This window comes from Zosterops lateralis (genome assembly GCF_965231275.1).
Source record: "Zosterops lateralis genome assembly, chromosome: 5".
In the NCBI taxonomy this organism is placed as follows: Eukaryota; Metazoa; Chordata; class Aves; order Passeriformes; family Zosteropidae; genus Zosterops; species Zosterops lateralis.
In genome coordinates this window covers 23,522,796-23,542,295 of record NC_139766.1, presented here as the reverse complement: position 1 = coordinate 23,542,295, position 19,500 = coordinate 23,522,796, and the positions used below count along the sequence as shown (strand labels likewise).

General features: G+C 39.8%; 1 protein-coding gene across 4 annotated transcripts in view; it reads right to left on the bottom strand.

Moving 5' to 3' along the window:
• Positions 1-7,899: 7,899 nt before the first annotated feature.
• N4BP2 (NEDD4 binding protein 2) overlaps positions 7,900-19,500 on the bottom strand; it is a 35,922-nt gene continuing 24,321 nt past the window's right edge. For all 4 annotated transcript variants that reach the window (XM_083861322.1, XM_083861323.1, XM_083861320.1 and 1 more), the window contains 6 exons: positions 18,812-18,930; positions 17,355-17,493; positions 17,066-17,251; positions 14,705-14,873; positions 12,874-12,997; positions 7,900-12,097 (listed from right to left, as the gene is read on the bottom strand). In XM_083861322.1, coding sequence (XP_083717448.1) covers positions 12,052-12,097; positions 12,874-12,997; positions 14,705-14,873; positions 17,066-17,251; positions 17,355-17,493; positions 18,812-18,930 — 783 coding nt within the window. In that variant the 3' untranslated portion in view covers positions 7,900-12,051. The remainder of the gene's footprint in view (positions 12,098-12,873; positions 12,998-14,704; positions 14,874-17,065; positions 17,252-17,354; positions 17,494-18,811; positions 18,931-19,500) is intronic.

Sequence of the window (19,500 nt, the reverse complement as noted above, 5' to 3'; positions counted from 1 at the left end):
TGGCCCTGAGCTGAAGGCGAGGGGCCCAGATGGGTAGTGCAGTGGAGTGTCTGCTCCTCAGGCAGAGGCATAAGCACTGGCTTCCTAAGCAGCCTTGAAACCCAGAAGCACAGAAGTGGAAACCCAGTCCTTTTCAGCAAGTATTTTGGGCTCAGTGAAGTTATCTCAGACCATCTCTAGTCATGAAACAGTAGAAATGGACTGCCTGATCCAGACCTAATGCCATGCATTTTATGTTCCTTGCAGGATGGAAACCTTCTGAAGATAGCTAATGAATTGGTCCACATTAACATTATGACAGTACAATGCATTCCAAGATAAAGTCATACTGATTCCAAGAAATATTAAAAACCAACTGAATAATTTACAAGATAAAGCAAAAAGGAAACAAAAAGATAATTTATGTGTAGATGAAAGGCAGTTTGTGCCAAAAATATAAAAAGAATATAGCCTATGAAAACATGCTGTAAACCTACTGATGAAAGCTTCCAGAGCAGTGCTGCACATTTAGGCTGGGAAATCAATTTGTTTCTTTTCCCTACAGAATGAAATTAATTCAGTTGATTATCAACAGTGCTGAAGGTAAGGAAAGCTCACAGAAGGAATTTTGGGAATCCTATCTTCTTAAAATATTCAATCTTCCTTCTAATTTGAGACAAGATTTTGAATAAGGGACTTCAGCGCATCACCGGTTTATGTGAGAACTTGTGTTTCCTCATTTTCACATTAAAGATCTATTCATCTGTTTTTAACCGGGTTTAGGTTTCTCAATACCAGCCTAAGCAGTCAGGCAGTAAGTTTCCATTGCAATTGTGATAAAGCAAATCAGACACCTGAACATTTTGAAGTGTTTTTATCAGAAACATTCAGAACTGTCAGAATAAATACTATTTGCAAATAATACTGATACAAATGTCTTTGGTGATCATTACCAATTTTAGGTCTGCTACAGAGAGCAGATACTTAAAAATGCAACTACTCTTCTTGGTTTTGTAGAGAGATTAATCCAGATGTGAAGCCATCTGGCTAAGTAGTTTGCATTTTGGAAAGAGTGCATCCATCTGTAAAATACTTCAAAAACAACTTTTGAACCGAGTGAACTCAGCAAAGAAACAAAACTGTGGAGTAAGAAACATGTTTTAGCATGTCTTGATTTCCACCCATTTCCCTCCACTACATTTCCTGAATGATCATGACCCAATAATTTCCCAAAAATAGTTGAATTTGATCTATTTGAGACCTTTGTCAGTAACATACATGCTTCACGCATTTGATCCATTATTTCACTTCCAAGAGACCTGGAACTCCAACAAAAGACCCTCAGCTCCATGCACTCTGCACATGTAGGTAATTCCAAAGTTAGATGTAAAATTGACACTTGACCTGTTTCTCTTGATCCTTGGTTGTTTGTTGCATTGGTTTTTGGGAGTTTCTTTGTCTGTCTTACTACAGGTTTTCTGCTCCTTTTCTCCTCTTCATGCTGTGCAATGAAGGGGAACATCTGGCTATGCGAGAATAGTTAATACATTAAAAAATACATTGCTTCTCTTTTTTAAAAAAGTCATTATGAGTCATTTCTGGGACTTTCAGAAACAAACACCTTGTTGCAGAAAATATTTATGGAGGTGGAGCGAAGGATTGCAATTTATTTTTGCATTGAGAAGTAGGATGACAGCAAAAAATAAAGTCTTAAAGCACAAGGAACTAAGGGTTTAAAAGAAATTATGTAAAATAACATCACCCAGGGTCTTAACATGGGTTAGTCTACAATGAAAAGTCACATCTCTTCTTAATCCACTGCTTTCTGTCGCTCTTGGAGAAAAAAAGAAAGCTGCTGGTGTTAGGAAGGGGGTTGAGATTAAGGAAGGAAGCTGCTCCTGTCCCCCCTGCCTGATTTCCTTTTTGTTCCTAGATTCACACAGCTCTGATTTTGGTCTGCCTCAGATAGTGTGGTATGTGCAATGCTCAGGAAGTAAACCATGATATCCACTTTATTTAACCCTACAACCCTTTCTCCTGTTCTAGATGATCATCAAACTACATAAAATAAAATTAATTGTTGCTTATGTCTAACCACTGCACCAGGTATATAAACCAAAACACAAGAAGAAATATGCTTATTTTGTGAATAAAGAGCTTAATTATTTTTTGGTATAATTTTTAAAGGAAGGCAGGAAAAATGTATGTGGTCAAGATGCCAGCTGTGTGTTGGGAAAAATGGGATGTGCCTATTTGCTTTCCTCTGAGTTCCTAGGCAGTATAGGGGAAATCAGGTAGGTCACCCAGACACATTTCAACCTGGGGGTGAAGTCATTCCCTCCCCAGGAACAGATACCTCAGCAAAAGGGAGGCTTCCTCACAGCATGGCCGAGAGCATTGCTGAGGGAGCCTCTAAAGCAGACCAGGCACAGTAACTTCTGCATTACTCATTGCGAGAGCACACAATCTGAAAGAGGAAATGAAAACGCAGTCTCACAAGCACTTCCTATATGGATCTTGGTAAAACTCTCACGCATTATTTACTATGCCTTAATAAGTTTAGGCTTTGGTTCCTTACCAGCCTAGCATTGTGGGTTAGATACCTCTCAGGTTTGGTAGTGGAGTGGCACAAACTGAAGCCTGTGCTGATAAAACAGAACCCAAAATCTAGCATGAGGCAGGTTCCTGACACATTGTGTGGGCAGGACTAGAGGCCTTCAGAGGGTGAGTCAAAGCCCTCCAGAATACTCAGAGTGGAGTGTGCCTGACAGAGAAGCCTAAATGAAGGAACCTGCTTGAACTGCCACCCACTCCCTGTGGACTCTCTTGCCCCCCTCCTGAGTTACAAAGTTCAACTTTCAACTCAGCTCAGCTCCTGAACCCCTTCCCATGCCATTGCCTCTTCCCCTTCAGTGACAGGCTTGCCCTATGCTTCAGGTGGCCACAGAGCAGCCCTCCAGCTACTCCTGCTCTGTAGGATTTGGCCCTGAGCTGCCCAGTTTCTGGGTGCAGTGCTGAGACTGGTGCAAGGCACAAGGCAGCTCAGACCTGGGCGTGCCTGAGCAGCACAGACCTCTCAGGCCCAAAACAGAAAACCATGAGTTGTGCAAAACAATGATCAAACTTGTGTTTGGCACCAAGATTTGGCTCATCCAGCCTCTTTTCAAGACTGATGCAGTTCCATACATTAAGTTCAAACACTTCTGAGGGAAGACAGGCAGAGATTTCTCCACTTTCTGAGACCACAGCTTTCTGCTCTCTCAGCTACAGAACTATTCTTTATTACTTCAATGTTTCCCCACTGTGTAGAGGTTACTAATTAGCTATTTCTCTGGGATAGTTCTCTCTAGATCAGGTTGTCAGCAACAGGGGCTATGTGACAAAACTAACATTTACATACTTAATGTTTTCTTGAAATCTGATACACGGAATCTGGTGTCCTAACCTCCTAGCACAATTCCTCCCGTGACATCAGTGTGGTACTGGTGGACAATGTACAGGAAGTGATTTCCTCCAGAGCAACATGAAAACCTACATCCCCTTTCTTGAAAGTGAAGCGTGCTTAGGAACTGCACTAGGGGTAACTTAATTCCCCTGTCTCTCATTCTGAGCCTAGCATAAAAGCAGTCACATCATATAATAATAATAATAAAACGTTTAAGGGTTGGAATAGACCTTAAAGATCATCCAGTTCCAACCTCCCAGACCATGGGCAGGGACACCTCTGAGCTTGCTCCAGGCCTTATCCAACCTGACTTTGAAAAATGCCAGTGTTGGGATGTCCAACAGCCTCCCTCCAATCTGTCCCAGTGTCTAAGAACTAATTGAATCTTCTTCCCCCCAAATCAGGTACTATTTCCAAAACACCCATCTGCCCTATGGAAGGAACAAGATTCTTTCTGTGTTTGCCTGGTTGTTTTGTTTGTTTGTTTGTTTGTTTGGTGGGGGGTTTTTTGTTTGTTTGTTTTGTTTTTTGTTTGTTTGGTTGGGGGTTTTTGTGTGTTTGTTTGTTTGTTTTTTGTTTGTTTTGCTGGCACTCTGGGAAGACATTTGCCGCAGACAAATCACAGGGAAGACCTGGGACTAATGACAGACCTCTCTGACTGGCAGAAGCTGCTCCTCTCCCCCCGCCTAATTTCCTTTTTGTTCTCAGATTCACCTATCTCTGGTTTGGTCTGCCTCAGATAGTGTGGTATGTGCAATGCTCAGGAAGAAAACCATGACACCCTTGATATCCACTGTATTTAACCCTACAAGCCCTTCTCCTGTCCTTCTCTTGGTCATTATAAAATAAAGCCAATTGTTGCTTATGTCTAGCACCAACGATATAAATAACACGTAAGAAGTGTGCTTATTTTAAAGAGCCTAATTTTTATAATTTTTTAATTTTTAAAGGCAGAACGTACAGAACGTGGAAACCCACATCTGTTTCTCCAACATTCATACTTCCTTCTGGATCTTCCTGGATCTAATGCAAAACTAAGCCGAGTGGCTTTGCCGCAAGCGTGGAGGAAGCTCCACTCGTTTTCTCTGTGTAACCAGCCCTCACCGGAGGCTTCCCCGGCCCCAGCGCCGCCAGGGCGCCCCCAGCGCGGCTGCCCGGCCCCGCAGACGCGGCTCCTCCTTCGGCTCTGCCCGGAGCCGCCGGGCTGCGCTGCGTCACAGCGGGGAGGCGGCTGAGGGCGCCCGTTCCCGAGGCGGCCCCGTCCCCTCAGCAGCCCCGTCCCCTCAGCAGCCCGTCCCCTCAGCAATCCCGTCTCCTCAGCAGCCCCGTCCCCTCAGCAGCCCCGTCCCCTCAGCAGCCCGTCCCCTCAGCAGCCCCGTCCCCTCAGCAGCCCGTCCCCTCAGCAGCCCCGTCCCCTCAGCAATCCCGTCCCCTCAGCAATCCCGTCCCCTCGGCAGCCCTGTCCCCTCAGCAGCCCTGTCCCCTCAGCAGCCCGTCCCCTCAGCAGCCCCGTCCCCTCAGCAATCCCGTCTCCTCAGCAATCCCGTCCCCTCAGCAGCCCCCTCCCCTCAGCAGCCCGTCCCCTCAGCAGCCCGGCTGCGGCCGCCCCCGGGGCTCCCTCCCCCCTCCCTGCTCTCGCAGCCCGCGGGAGGCGCCGGTGGCTCCGGGCAGCTCCTGGCTCCGGGCCCGGGGGAATGGCCAAGCGCACCCCGCCCCTGCAGGCACGGAGGGAGCTGACACCCTGCTCTCTGCTCCCCAGTGCCTGCTTCAGCCGCAGCCCGCGGCCCTGCCCTGCCCCGCTGGTGCTGCTGACTCTGCATTCGTCTTGTCAGGAATGAAAACAAAGCAGGCCGCCTGTCCCAGCTATGGGAGAGGCCATTGGGCTTCCCCTTGGGAAACTCAGAAATCCGAAGGCAGCAGTTGGTTTTGTTTTGAATCTGCTTTTCCCACTTGCTCCTTCTCTGAAGAAGGAGATATGGATAGTTATGCTGCTCAGTCTCAGGCTCTCTGCTTCACCAGTTAGTTCCTCCTTTCTAGTCCATAAACATGGAGATGTTGCCCCAAAAGAAGACTCAGAACAGGAGCCTGACATATGTGCCCTGGCCTGCTCCCAAAGGGAGGTCTCCCTGCCAGCCAGAAAGCATCATCCCTCCAAGGACGTTCTGCTGTCTACAGCCTATCAAAGTAGCTACTTTACATGGCGATCTTGATAAATGCACAAACCTGTCTATATGGCACTGCAAGACAGTAAAAGGAGATAATCTGGAAAGGCAAGAGGGGTATACAGGTGAAGAAGCCTACTTTTACCCTGATTTAGAGGCAGGAATCCAAGGCAATGCCTTGTGAGTTACCTGACACGGAGCAAACACTTATTATGGAGATCTCCCACAGACCAACTTCACAGGGCTACCATTTCTCCATTTACAGACTGAACTGATTAAATCTGTGGCACTGGGACACTGATAGAGGATTTCCACTGTTTGCTCTCCTGGCCAGTGTGTATGACTAGCTCCAGATGTCTATGAAGGAGAATGCTGTTTCTCAAGATAATACAAAAATAACACTGATCCATGCAGTTGCTTACCAATTAGTGGCAACTAATGAGAAGCCACTGCTAGCCCACCCAAGCCTCATTATGCAGAAAGTCAAGCAACATCAAGGGGGTTCTTCCCCATCAGGGTTTTTAAGAAGACTGCCACCAGCAACATCCAGAGTGGCACAAAACTTCACAACAGCACAATGCCTTTATGTCAGTCTCCAAACAGACTGATCTGTCCAAGAATACAACATACAAAAACTAACCCAGGGTAGCTGATGAAGAAACCTCAACATTACCATCTTCAAACCTGCATGCAAAAATGAACTTGTCTTGCCCATCTCTAGCACAGAGCAGCAAGTACATTTTGAAAACAAACTCCACCCCACCCATCTCTAAAGAAGAAAAAAAAATCACCAAAATAATACTCCGAATACAGTATTCTCCCTCTGAGGAAGAAATGAACAGCACGTGATGTGTAATAACATCCTTTAGCTCCTGTCATACAGAGAAACAACTCTGCTCTGGTAGGAGCACAGTAAGAACTGCTGCCACCATCACTAATGCCATTGGCAAGGGCACCACCTATTGTCAAGCTACCTGACACGTTCTACCAGCAGACACATTTAATTATGCTTCAATAATTTGACCTGAAAAACTGTTTGTCTCAAGCAGTATTTTTATTTTACCACACTACAGTTTTCAGTCCTAAAGTTCAAGTAATTTTCCTAAATAAGGACAGACTACAATATCCTATTACTCTTATTTAAGTAAGGAGACAGACTCAGAAATCCCCAGGGTGCTTTTGAAGAGCAAACTCCCAGCTGGAAGCATAGAGGCGTTCAAGACAATCCCAGCACTCAGGAAAAAAGGGAATGAACTGAAACAGAAGCTGAGTCAGGATGGACTGTTTTAGCAAGGGTAGGAGTTAAGCTGCCTCAAGACAGAAGGCAAGTCCAGCAGCAGTACCTTCACTTTAAAACATCACAATTTGAGAGACTCATGCCCAAGCAGGATCTTCAGCCACACTGCCAGAGCAGGGAGTCCTGTAAGTAAGGAGCACACAACCATTGAGACATTTACCAATGCTGTGGTCTAATAACCATGGCTCAAGATCAGCCACGTCACATCTAAAACAGCATCTGCCAAGCTTTCATGTGTTCCCAAAACCTGTTTTCCCTGCTCTCTTGAACAGCTTATGAGTTAGGGCTTTGCTGTGGAAATGCACAAGCCGGACTTTCTGGAGCCAACCCAAGCTTCAAGGCAATGAAGCCACAGGAATGAATCTGTAGGAGTCATCTTGGGTCACAGCAAATTGTCATCACACTGAGCTAATAGAATAGGTTAGACTCCAGCCAGCACTTCGGTCTCAGTGTCATTCCATACTTCCAGGACAATACACGGGAAAATACCTGCACCTGCCTAGAACAGGGCAGGCTTGGGAAAGGCCAGACTTACTAGCTCTGTATCCACCACGGTACAGCATTGTGCTCCCCCAGGATTTGGCCTCTCACTGCCCCTGCTGACCTCCTGCTAAATGAGGTCTCTCCAGAACTCATCCCTCCCCCAAACCCATTGTTGCAGTGGTCAGACCACCCCTCCCCTTGGCATACTCTCACTCTCCCATGACTAAACTAGCCTGGAATAGCATCTCTTCAGTTACTTCAGGCCGAAAAAAATCTGAAACCATGACCCTCGTTTTCAGTAATTTGAGCATTCAGCTCGCACTTACAACACTGAAATTCAGGCCACAAATCTGTTCCTTTTTATCTCTGCAGATGGTTGCTTCATCTCCCTACAGATGGTATCCCGAAGTCAAGCAAGTGGCTTTCATGCAGAACTCGAAGACTACTATTTGAAAAAATTTGATACAAGCTGAAACATAGTTTTCCAAGGAAAGACAAGAAGGCTATACTTGTGACAAAAATCCTTTATTAAACTAGATTTTGTAAATTCCTTTTCATATAGAAATTCTAAATGCAAATTACAAAACTATTTCAGTAAAAAATCAAAATTATAGTTAACAGCAAAAGTACAACTTTATACAAATAAAAAAATCAATTTTTATTTTAATTTTAAAATAGAAATTTGTATCTTCCAATGTACTGGTCCTAACAGCTTTTACAATTGGTAGCTGCAATACTAGGTGTTTTCACATGCACATTCACATCTAGTCATTTAATCCATTGTGGAGTTTATTTAATAGCTGAAATAGTATGAACAGTTGGGCTTTGGTTGGGTTTTGATGGGGGATGTAACACATGATATTAAAAGCAAAAGCCAAAGTCATTAAGTATTGTCAAGGTATCCTGAAACATTTTTTAAAATAAATTTTTGTCCTACTACTTTCACAATCAACTGAAATACTTTTCAACAGTCACATCAGTTCAAACAACTTTCTTCATTGCATCTCTGGCCTTTTTTTTTTTTTTTTTTTACTCTAAAGATCACTCATCAATGTTAGCATGAGCATTAATTTGTATATTAAAAAAATTAATTTTCCTAAATGAAAACTTGGGATAACTATTAAAATGTTTTGTAAAACAAGACACAAAAGGTCACATATTAAAGGCAACCGTTCATCACAATTACATGCTGTCAAAGAATAGACTAGAAAGTGGTACACAAAATAGGTATTTTAACAGTTGTACATTATTTCCAAATGCTGGTGGCAATACTGCTATTTTAATTTTAAGTATAAGATGATAAGATGAATTTACACAATACCTCAGGATTCTCACCAATGTAACTGCAAGAGACATCAGAAAGGCTGGAACTTCTGAAATGTAACCTACTTTAAAATACCATTTTGAAATTATTATATTTCAAAGAATTCATCCCAGAATACATTGTAAAATCAGTCAGAGAAATACAATAACTCCAGTGTTGTTCTTCTGGAATATTGGCAAGTAGCATGGAGATCCTTACTAATAAAACTGTACCTATTTTTCCTCTGTGCACTGACTGATCTTGTGACCTATTCTGTATCCAGCTCAGCACAGCTTTTAGGCTTGTGCTTGAGATCCTTTAGAGGATCATCATATTTTCTCAGTCAGAGAGATCATTTTGAGTTCTCCACAATGCCTCATTTTGTGTTGCTGAAGCTGATAGAGGCTCTGCCATTATTTTCAATAGAGGAAAGATTGGTTCTGCCAGTGTAATGATTTTAAGCCATCATCTCCATCAAAGTTCAGATGCTAGGTGAATGACCAATCTACACCAGGCAAGGCATTCAGAGTATGTTAGTGAACCTCAACCTGTACCCCTGTGAAGGCCAATGAAAAGAGGGAGAGAGAAAAGAATTCCAAACTGCTCTTGAGCTGTGTATTTCTCTGCTGACTTTGACAGACTGGAGAAAAATTCTTCTAGCACTAGGTAGAGCTGATTTTACCCTGAACATTTTTATCTATTTATCCAAATAGGACTAAGGGATGAAAAAACAATATGAAAGGACACTGAAGCTCACCAGGAACAGCTCCTTTCTGAAAAGTCCTAGCCCATTTCCAGAGACTGTTTATGCACTTTTAATCCTTTAATCTCTTTTGTCCCCTTAAGCTTGCACGTTTAGCGTGCAGTGGTAATTTTGAAAGAGGCTCAGGAAGTGGTGACTTCAAAAATATTCCTGAGCACATTGGTCAGAGCCATTTTCTGGGGAAGTGAGAGTCAAGTGCAATCATCATCATCCACTTTCTAAGCCAGAAGAAGGCAAAAAGCTGTGTTTCTCATCTCCAGGGTAAAGTTGTCAACTAGATTATGATGAACAGATGGGCAAGATGACAAGTTTTTCTGCTTGTCTTTTGAACTAAAATCTCAGCTGTCTTTGTCCATGTCGGGAATGGTGTGAATATGCTGAGTGAAGCAGGCTGCCTCCCAAAACAACCAGAAGTGTTGGCACTTCCTTATTCACAGGCACATCTCTGTAGGATTTGAGCACCCAAGCAGCTCAACACACAGCAGCCACCCAGGCCAACCAACAGGGACTATACTGCAATGAGCTGTCCCAGAGAGCTGCAATTCCATTTGTTATAAACAGCAGCACTAAGGAAAACCTATTTAGGAACAGAAGGAAGTTCCTTGGTCCAAAACAAAGATTTTGGCACCAGTGAGACAATCCTAGCATTTGCAATCCTGTACAGGTGATAGTCTGAACTACTGTCTTGAGGCCAAGTGCCTAAATGGCATTTCAGTCTCCATTTTAGGCACTGTCACAGAGGATGGAGTGCAGGCTTCACCACACAGGACATCACACAGTGGGAGAAATAGTTCTGTTAGTGCTCTTTGGGGACCACAGATCTTTTGTATTTCACCCACTGATTCCCAGAGAGTGCAGAGAGAAGGAAATAGAGAAAGAACACAATTCAGATGAACTAACTACCCATAAAAAATATGAAACTTATTATGGCAGGGCAGTCTATTATTATAGAAAGAGTCCCTTTGATTAAGTATTACTCAAGCTATTCTTCCACTTGAAATCACCAGGAAAAGGTTACGGTATCTGTTGAAGCACGAAAAACTCATTTTTAAGTCTATCATGCATCATATTCACTGTGTATGTATTAAGAGTAAATACAGATATATTCAGGAAACATCATGTCTTTCAGCCTGTCAGCAACTTAGACACGTTTTCAAGTGAAACCTATTTCTGTGGACAGCTTTTCTCACAGAAGTTGTTTATTACTCATGCATACAAATTGCAGAACTTGCACACACATATGGATTCATATACAAACTCTATGTGCATGTAGTTCCTGGATAAAATTTACTGCAAACTGGTTAAAAATTAAAAATTTCCTCACATATAATCCTTAATCCATTAATATTATTCCTAATACACAACTCACACCTGTTCTGAAAAAGCCTTACAACAAAAATTCATATGCCTTTCAGGAGGCAAAGTTGCAAATAAAAATAGAAATTCATTCTGGAAGATATTTCTATTTAAAAAGTGTTCTGATTGCGTGCTGGAAACACTTGCCCAAGTACAGATGTTTATATTTAATTTTTGAAGGGTTTTGTCTGGGTTTTTTCATGTTGTTTTGGTTTTTTACACAGATATTTCTAGATGCTGATGAAACACCACCAAAATCAGAGTAACTTTTGCACTCCCAGGCTTTCCAGTTAGGCAATTACTATTGCAATACTGGCATTCACTTTGATGTTAAAAATACATTTAAAATGTCTCATGATCATATTTTCTACAAGGAAATCACCAAACAACACACAGAGAATGAGAATGAAGAGATCATTATTAGACACTTGTAAAGTGAAACAGTACTGCATTTGCTGCATTTAAAAAGCCACAAAGTAAGAAACAATTTCAATCCAGTAGGTGGATCTCCAAAAGAGATTGAATAACAGCACTGTGTTTTTCCCTTTAAGAGATCACACTAAATCTGCCAAATAACAAACACACAGCTGGCCTTAATGCACAGGCCTTATATGCAACTTCCTTCAATATTTGGAAAAGTTCAGAATGAAGTAAGGGTAATAGAACTGGTCAACCCATCATAACATAACCGCTAAAAAGACACCAGATTTTTGAAGAAACCTGGAAATACTGTGCACTGAGATGTAACTGGATTTGAAATAGCAGTAGTGCCCAGTTTCAGCCTCTCTTTTGCTCTTCTGAAGGGTTTACCACAAAGTTCTAAATTACAAAATAACATTATATAAGATATTATATAAGATAATGCATTTTAGAGGTACAGAAGCCACTGCAATCAAAATGTGCAAGGGTCAAAAGGCAGATCAGGTATGCTAAGAAGACAGTTACATTAAAAATTACACTTTGACTTTCCTTAAAAACGTAATATATTTCTCAGCAAAATTCTTAATCTGCATTTCTGAGACTTAAAATCCTTTAAAGTGTCTTCCTTTTGCAGGTTCAAAAAAGGACCTATTCCACACAAAAATTTATTGGAAACATACTGACAAATCCACTTGCTGTAAATTGAGACCAGTTCTAATAAAATATCATCCTTTAAAACAGATTACAAAATACCAGTGCAGTTGCTCAAAACATGGGGGTTTTTTTCTGCTACCCAGCAGTCATCTGACACCTTAGTTTCTATATTCCTCTTTCCACAACTCCTCAATTCAGCATGACTTTCAGGCAGCCTGGTTTTATTTCTGTGAACCTATGAAACAAGAAAAAAAGAAGCTTCAATATATGCAATTATATGCAATGCCATCACTTTCAATTCTTATCAAATATATGGAAAGTATTAAGGTTCTCAGTCAAGTGTATGTGCATGCGAGAGTCAGAAAATCAGCATTATGTCCTCAGATATGACACTGAATGAGAATTTTTCAGTGTCTGGAGACATGAAGACCTGGAAAAAGCAGAAACTAAGATGAAGATTTGAGAATTCTTAGTTATATTAATTTTATAACCAATTTATTCTTGGTTATATTCATTCTGTTCCTCTATTCCTGTTCCCCTTTCATTCCCTCTTCTTTCAAAAATGGATTTTCATCCTTCTATTTTGTAGAAGCCAAGAAGGAAATGGGAAATCATTGCTGTTTTTGAGTCTCACCTTTATGCCTACCTTCCTACACTGCTCTGTATAAAAAGCAGCAAACACACTGGTGCCAGCCCAGACTTAACTAAATTGCTATCCCTCATAAACTGAGCACAAATGCAAGTATTGGGAATCAATAAAAAGCAGGATTAACAATTTTTCATAGTAAAGCTAGCAATCTTGAATGGAAATATGGAAAGGATCTAACATTTAATAGGTGCTACACAACTGCCTCGGATTTGTGAAACAACTGACTTAATTTAATCTGAAACGGCAGACCTGCCCTAATCTGTGTAGTAGTTTAACAGCATTCTAAAACTAAACTTCAATTTTCAGTTAGTTAAATGTGGGCTAAGAAAAAAAAACTATCAGTAACAAAAATCTAAACTCACCTGAAGTTGTGGCTTGTGAGGTATCTGATAGCTGCTGGTCTGATGCGAGCGACTCCTCCCTGGCTATGGCTTCCTCTTCCCGTGATAACACTGAGATACGGTTTACCGCCAGACTGCTGGTACTCTGCAACAGCAGGAATTGTAACGGTTAAAGCTTTCCTCAGCAGAGCCTTGCCATTCAGTATAACCCTTCTTCTGAAAACTCTCACGACTCATTTAGAGCTCTCTTTTCCCATGCTGATATCTGTGTTTCAGATACAAATAGCAAATTTTCACCCATTCTGAAAAAGTCAAACTTTTAAAATCTTGATCGCTTGCAATATGCATATTGTGATCATCACAAAATCCTTCCAATTTCATAGATGCTTTACTGTTTCTTCATCTAATATTCAATTGGAATTTACATTCTAAGACATAAATTTAAATTGCAAAATTAGAAGAGGTGGGTGTCATTCACTGAATTTTTAAGTGGTGCTTCTGTTTTGTTTCATGTTTAATCTTCAATTAATGTGAATAAAGAAATAACATTTTATTGAATAAAGAAATTAAGAAGAATGAAAATATAAATCCAGCTTTTGACACTTAATGTCACATTATCTGGACTATCTTCTGCTGTGTTGAGCATGGAAATCAACAGATCAACATATTCCATGAGTTTTATTAGGGCACTTAGCCAAAAGAAATTGCTCTTCCCAGAGATATCAGCAACCTACATTGATGAAGAGTTTGAAAAAGAGGAAAAAAATAAACTAAACACAATTAGTCAAGATTTGCCACTTTGGAATTATCAATTTACATGATGTGTTTCTTCAACTACTCTCCTCCACACCATAACTTTATTTAGGTTTTACATTTATTTACTGTTAATTCTGCCAGCAAAAACCTTCCCGGTATTGATCCTTTTCCCATGTAGGTACAGTGAAATTAATTACTTTTTTTTTTCAGATTTAGGTGAATACACTGAGCAGAGAGGCCCTACTGTCAATTTCAGCATTCCTGATTTAAGTACAGTTCTGGAAATTTAGTTCTAAAAAGCATTAGGTTACAGTTTAAATTATACAAATGTCATTGCAGGAACTGCACGACATAATGTAATTTAATTATCAGGTTTGTGCAGCAGTACTTTGTGTAAGAAATATTTGTTATAGAAGCATTCCCGGTGTGCTTAAATTTCGAGGGTAAACTAGTAATGCAGAAATTTTATCTTTTTATAGCATGGATGCTAATGAAGTACTTGAATTCTCCACTATGAGAAAAAATGAGCTCTCAAGCAAAACTGCATAAAATGACATTTCTGGAAGCAACAGTATTATGATCTCAAGCAATGCTGCGAACAAACTGGTAGAGAAGTTTCTGAAAGGTAGCTCAAATCTCACACTTTCATGTAGAAGTTGAAGACAACATCACCATTGTGGTTAGAATTTCAACATAGTAATTTAAAGATTCTAAAAGCAACACAGTTGTGACAAAGCAATGCAATGGTGATACATATGTTTGCATCATCAGCTCAGTTAAAAATGTCAGGAAGGACAGACCAAGTATTCAGTAATGGTAATAAAAAAAGGGTAGAACAGAAGGAAGAAGATTTACAAAGAAGTGGGGGAGGGCAGCAAGACAGAAAGCAACAAGAATTATTGTCATGTCAAAGAAAAACAATTCCATTGGGGAAAAAATGAAAAGACTCTTTGAAAACAAAACACAAAGCCTAGTTGTTTTTAACATACATGTTATTAAAGCACATTCATTTCCTGTAATATTGCCATGTATCATGGTTTCTTAATAGAAAATGAGAGTAATTTTTAGGGGGCAAGAATTATTACCTAAATCCTACCTTCACTTTTTTCCTGCAGCACTCTGGACAACTGATTCACAGCTTCATCCACATGGAGACCATGCAAATCCAACACATTCATAGGCAGCAACGAAGTATTTACTCTCTCAAAGATTTGCACAGCAGCAGCATGATTAGCTTCTTTCATCTTCTGCTCATGAAGGCGACCCTTTATTCATAAGCACAGTGACTATTACACACTGAGAAATAATTTAAGCTCCACACTGGTCACTGGTTTCAAAATGACAGCACTGGCAGGGTGCTTTTAGTTCAAGTTTGACTTAGTAAAATTTATAATACTAGCAGAACTTTTGCAAGATGCTCAGTGAGACCTACTCACAAGAAGATTTCATGAAATCTGTTTGTGAGAAACTACTCAAAGCTGGCACAAAGAAGACATAACAAAAGCCTTACAAGGAGAAAAAGGCAGAAGAGGCACAAAATCATAAGGTCTTTACACAAGCTAAAAAGTTACACTCCATACTGAGTTGCAGATTTATTTTCCTAACAATACATTTTTATTTCCTGCAGGTATTTTGCTAAAATTATAATGAAACAGTGTCAGAGAAACTGCCCAACAGATTAGGAAAAGCCTGCTGACTGCTGTATTTGAGGTTAATTCTTCCAAACGCATTCCCGAAATTTCAGACAAGCCAAGGGTAAACACTAATAATAATAATAATAATAATAATAATAATAATGCCTATTATCTCTCCTAATACTTTTGACATCTTTTATGACTGACTGCCCTCCTGGAATGAGGGCAAGGAGCAGTACAGTTAGTCATCTTATAAAGTGTACAAGTACCAACTCCTTCCCATGAACCTTGCAATGGTAACAGCTGAGAGATCAAAGCAACAAATTTTGTCCTTGAAGATCTGTAGGCACAGTCAGAAAAGGAATGGAAGATTTAACTCCAGGTGTTGGACTGACAAAGGCTCAAGAGAACAAAAGTGAAAGTCTGTCTTACACGTTCTTAAAATGGATCATCTGAAGTGTATTAGTGTCAGACCCAAGACAGCAGCTCGGTAACTCACTTGCAAAGGATTCCCAAGACAAAGGCCACCAAAGCATAAAGTATTTTTTATGAATAAAGGTAGCTAGTTTGCCTTTTTATTACCTAAGGAAAGTATATAATAAATAAATTTCAATAGATTTACAATAGATTACATTTGTTCTTATGGATAAGAACAAAAGAAAGACAGGACTTGAAATTACATTTCTATTTAAAATACTGCACACCTTTGTCTCAAAACTTCAAGAACATATGAATAGAAAACATAAAAGGTTCATCATAAAGGTGGATCAGTATTTCCTACATGCACAGTAACAATCTAAACATTTAGTTATACCACTTGCATGAAAACTTTTTAAATAAGCAAATTCAAGTGATTTATTATTACAATTTTGTTCTGTCATAAAACAATTCAGAGTTTAGAATTAAATGCTTTTGTAATGTGAATTCTTACCAAGTTTTTATATGCTATTAGATGAGAGGAAAATTACAGCCTTTGAAGATATTTGTAACAGATTTTTTGAATGTGATGTCAAGGGAGGGGTCTCCTGTAAAGGCACCAAGAAACCAATGTAGAGGAACTTTAATTACAAGAGATGAGTCTTAAAACCAAGAGTATGATCAACAGCACTGATCAGCAGTACTCAAATTGGTACATACTAAGAAATGTGCATGAATCAAGACCAAAGAGCCTGTGCTTCGAGGCCAGAGCATGCAAGACTGATCAGCAGCAGATCTACACTCCATAACCAGATGTATCATGAAAAGCATGACATACACACCTCATTTATCCCAACCCAAGACAGACTGTAGCCATAAAGATAGTCAGAATGAAGAAGAGAAGACAGCAGGCAGCAATCTTGCCCAAGATTTATGAAGGATGAAGCAATCAAGATTCTGTGGCAAAAGATAACATCTTAACACCTGACTCCTATAAAGTACAGAAGATGTGTCTAAAAACAGTTCAGCACCAACATATACAGAGGATTCAAAAAATTATATTTGTTGCAGTCCATGTCACACTCCAGTGAACCTAGCCAGACCACTTGGACACAATCTTGTTGTTTACAAGTATGTGATGTGAGAGAGATCTAAGACAAAGGAACATGTGTGACTAAGCACTAGGTTATCACCCTTCATCAGGTCTCATACCAAATTTGGTTACATTTGTTTCCTGTGCCAGTATCATTATTAGTGGAGGCGAATTTACTTGGGATTGACAATGTAACACACGGGAACAGTGACGAAATTCAACTGTAGCAGGCATCATGCTTTGCTTATCACTTCCAATTCAGTGTTTAAGTACCTCTCTAAGTTCAGAGAAAAAGCACCATATTATTGTTTACCTGATGTGCATAAAATGCTGCCACAGGCTTCATACCCATGCGATAGGCCTCCCCAGCCTTTTTCAAACATTCCTGTCTCTTTTGCTGATGACAAAAAGCTTCTGCTCTTAAGTCATCATACTGTGGATACTCAAAGTCTTGAAACACTTCACATAAAGGATCATCCTCTTCCTTACTTTTTTTTGCCTGTAGGAATTTGCATTGTTGAAGTTACAGATGCACTGTAGGGTGTTTTCATTAGCATAGTTTTGGCTATGTTTGTAACTATGGTTTAAAAAAAAGTAAGTACCTTCTTCTCACGGTTCTTTGCAGCACTGTAGGAAGAAACACTTTCATTTTGCTGAACACTTTCTTGAGCTATAACTGTTTTTACAGGATCTGCGTCCAGAACACAGTTCAGAAACTGTTCAGTTTGCTCTAAAGAGTAACTGTAAAGGATAAATAAAATCTGTGACTTTACAAATATATATTAATAGCTATTATATTTATCTAAATTCATTATAACATACCTTGATATTGTTACCGAACTAGATTACAATGAAAATAAACACTGGAATGGACTATTCCAGCTTATTAAAGAAAGTCTTTGCAGACTCCTTGTAGGGCCTTGTGTGGCATCAACACACATGCAGTCTTGGTTGACTGAAATATAACTGAGGGGCACTTGAACATTAAAAGGAAAATGACAGACTGAAATAAATTGCATTCTACCTTAATCAAAGAGATATTAATAAATGCTGCTCTTTGGGCTGGGTAAGATAGTTAATCTTAAATCTTCTCTGGTCAGGATTAGATAGTTCAAACTAATTTAAAACTAGCTCAGTTTTCTGAAACCCTAATGAGGGAAAATCCTCGTATTTTTAGTCAAACTCTGTTATCAAATTTAATTAAGACATCAGTTGCCAACAGATTTCTAATAAGCCCTTTTTCTTATTTATTCCTGCTCTTTAGTAAGCTAACAAGAGCAGACTGATCAAAAGTAAAGACAGATTTTGGGAAAGGCAACACTATGAGAACAATTTAGAGTGTGAAAAATGAGATGGTGAAATGTCTGAATTATAGAAATGGGTGAAGGATGTATTTTAAACAGAAAAGATTTTTATAACAACCTGGACAAGCAGCATGACTGACAAGTAGGTATGCAAACCCATATGTACAGACAGACATTCAAACGGCCAAGGATGAAAAAAGATGTTTCTCTTGGAAAAAAAGAAAAAGTTCACTTCTCAGAAACATGGATTTAAGAAGTTAGACACATATCCCAGAAACACAATGCAGAAGACAGAATGTCAGCATTCTCAGAGACAGAGAGATGACTCATTCCTTCGGAGCGGCTGAAGTAACCAGAAAAGTACTCACAGGTAACACCAGGTGATAGTAGTGTTTTCCTCTTGGGCAGATGCCATTTCTTGTGAACCTACTATTGCCACACCCATTAATTTCTCCCATTAGATTTAAACCTCAACTCTTGAGAAAATATGCAGTTCCACTGAAAGTCAGTCAGTGGTCAATAGCCAGAGACATTCTCCCAGTGAAAGAAACTGTCTATTCCTCCCTAAGAAGAAATGTGTCTAAACTGAGAGTTTTTATACACTTTTTGCCTTTAAAAACAGCTAGTTTTGCCTTTATTTAGACTAACAAAAAGCACCGCTTTGGAAAAAGCCGTTCTTTAGCAGTATCTTAACTCTCGATATTTACGACTGCAACTGAGTACCATTTTTACAAACAAGTAAAAAGATTTCTTACTTATTGTCCCTGAAGACATCCATTAAGAAATTTTGATTAATAGTTGGAAACATCTCAAAAAGTTGCTTCTCCTTTAGTTTAGCAGCACAGTCTTTTCTAGCTGTAGAAGGAACACGATTCTACCCAGAAGACAAAAGAAATATATTACAAGTTCTTGATTAGAACAAAATACAGTAAAGGTGGAGCCAATCCAACTTTGCCATTATTTGTTACAACTTAAAAAGTATCTACACAGTTGGTATGCACCCACAGCAATGACAACGTGCCATATCAGCCTGCCACACTGATCAGCATAAAGTAAGGACAGCTGAGTTGTATTATACACCACTGCAATACTCTGCAGTCTTTGGAAGTAATGCAGCTAGAGCCCCCTCATAATTCGGACAAAGTAAAATAAGGGTTTTTAGGAGGGATTTAAGTTTTGGAATTTATTCCTTGCCAGTCCATCTAGTCCAGTGCTAAGTTTGTGCGAAGTCCACCTCTTTTCTCTATACTGAGGGCCTGGGTTAAAACAATACTTTACTATTAAGCAGCATAAACAATTTTGGTTTGATGTATCTGAAGTTGTGTCTATAATAAATATTCCTACTTGTGAAGCCATCTGAGAAGATGACATAATTATAGCCTAGAATCAATTGGACTGATTGTTCTAATATTCAGGTTTTTTAAAAAAAGGGAAAATAGAGGTC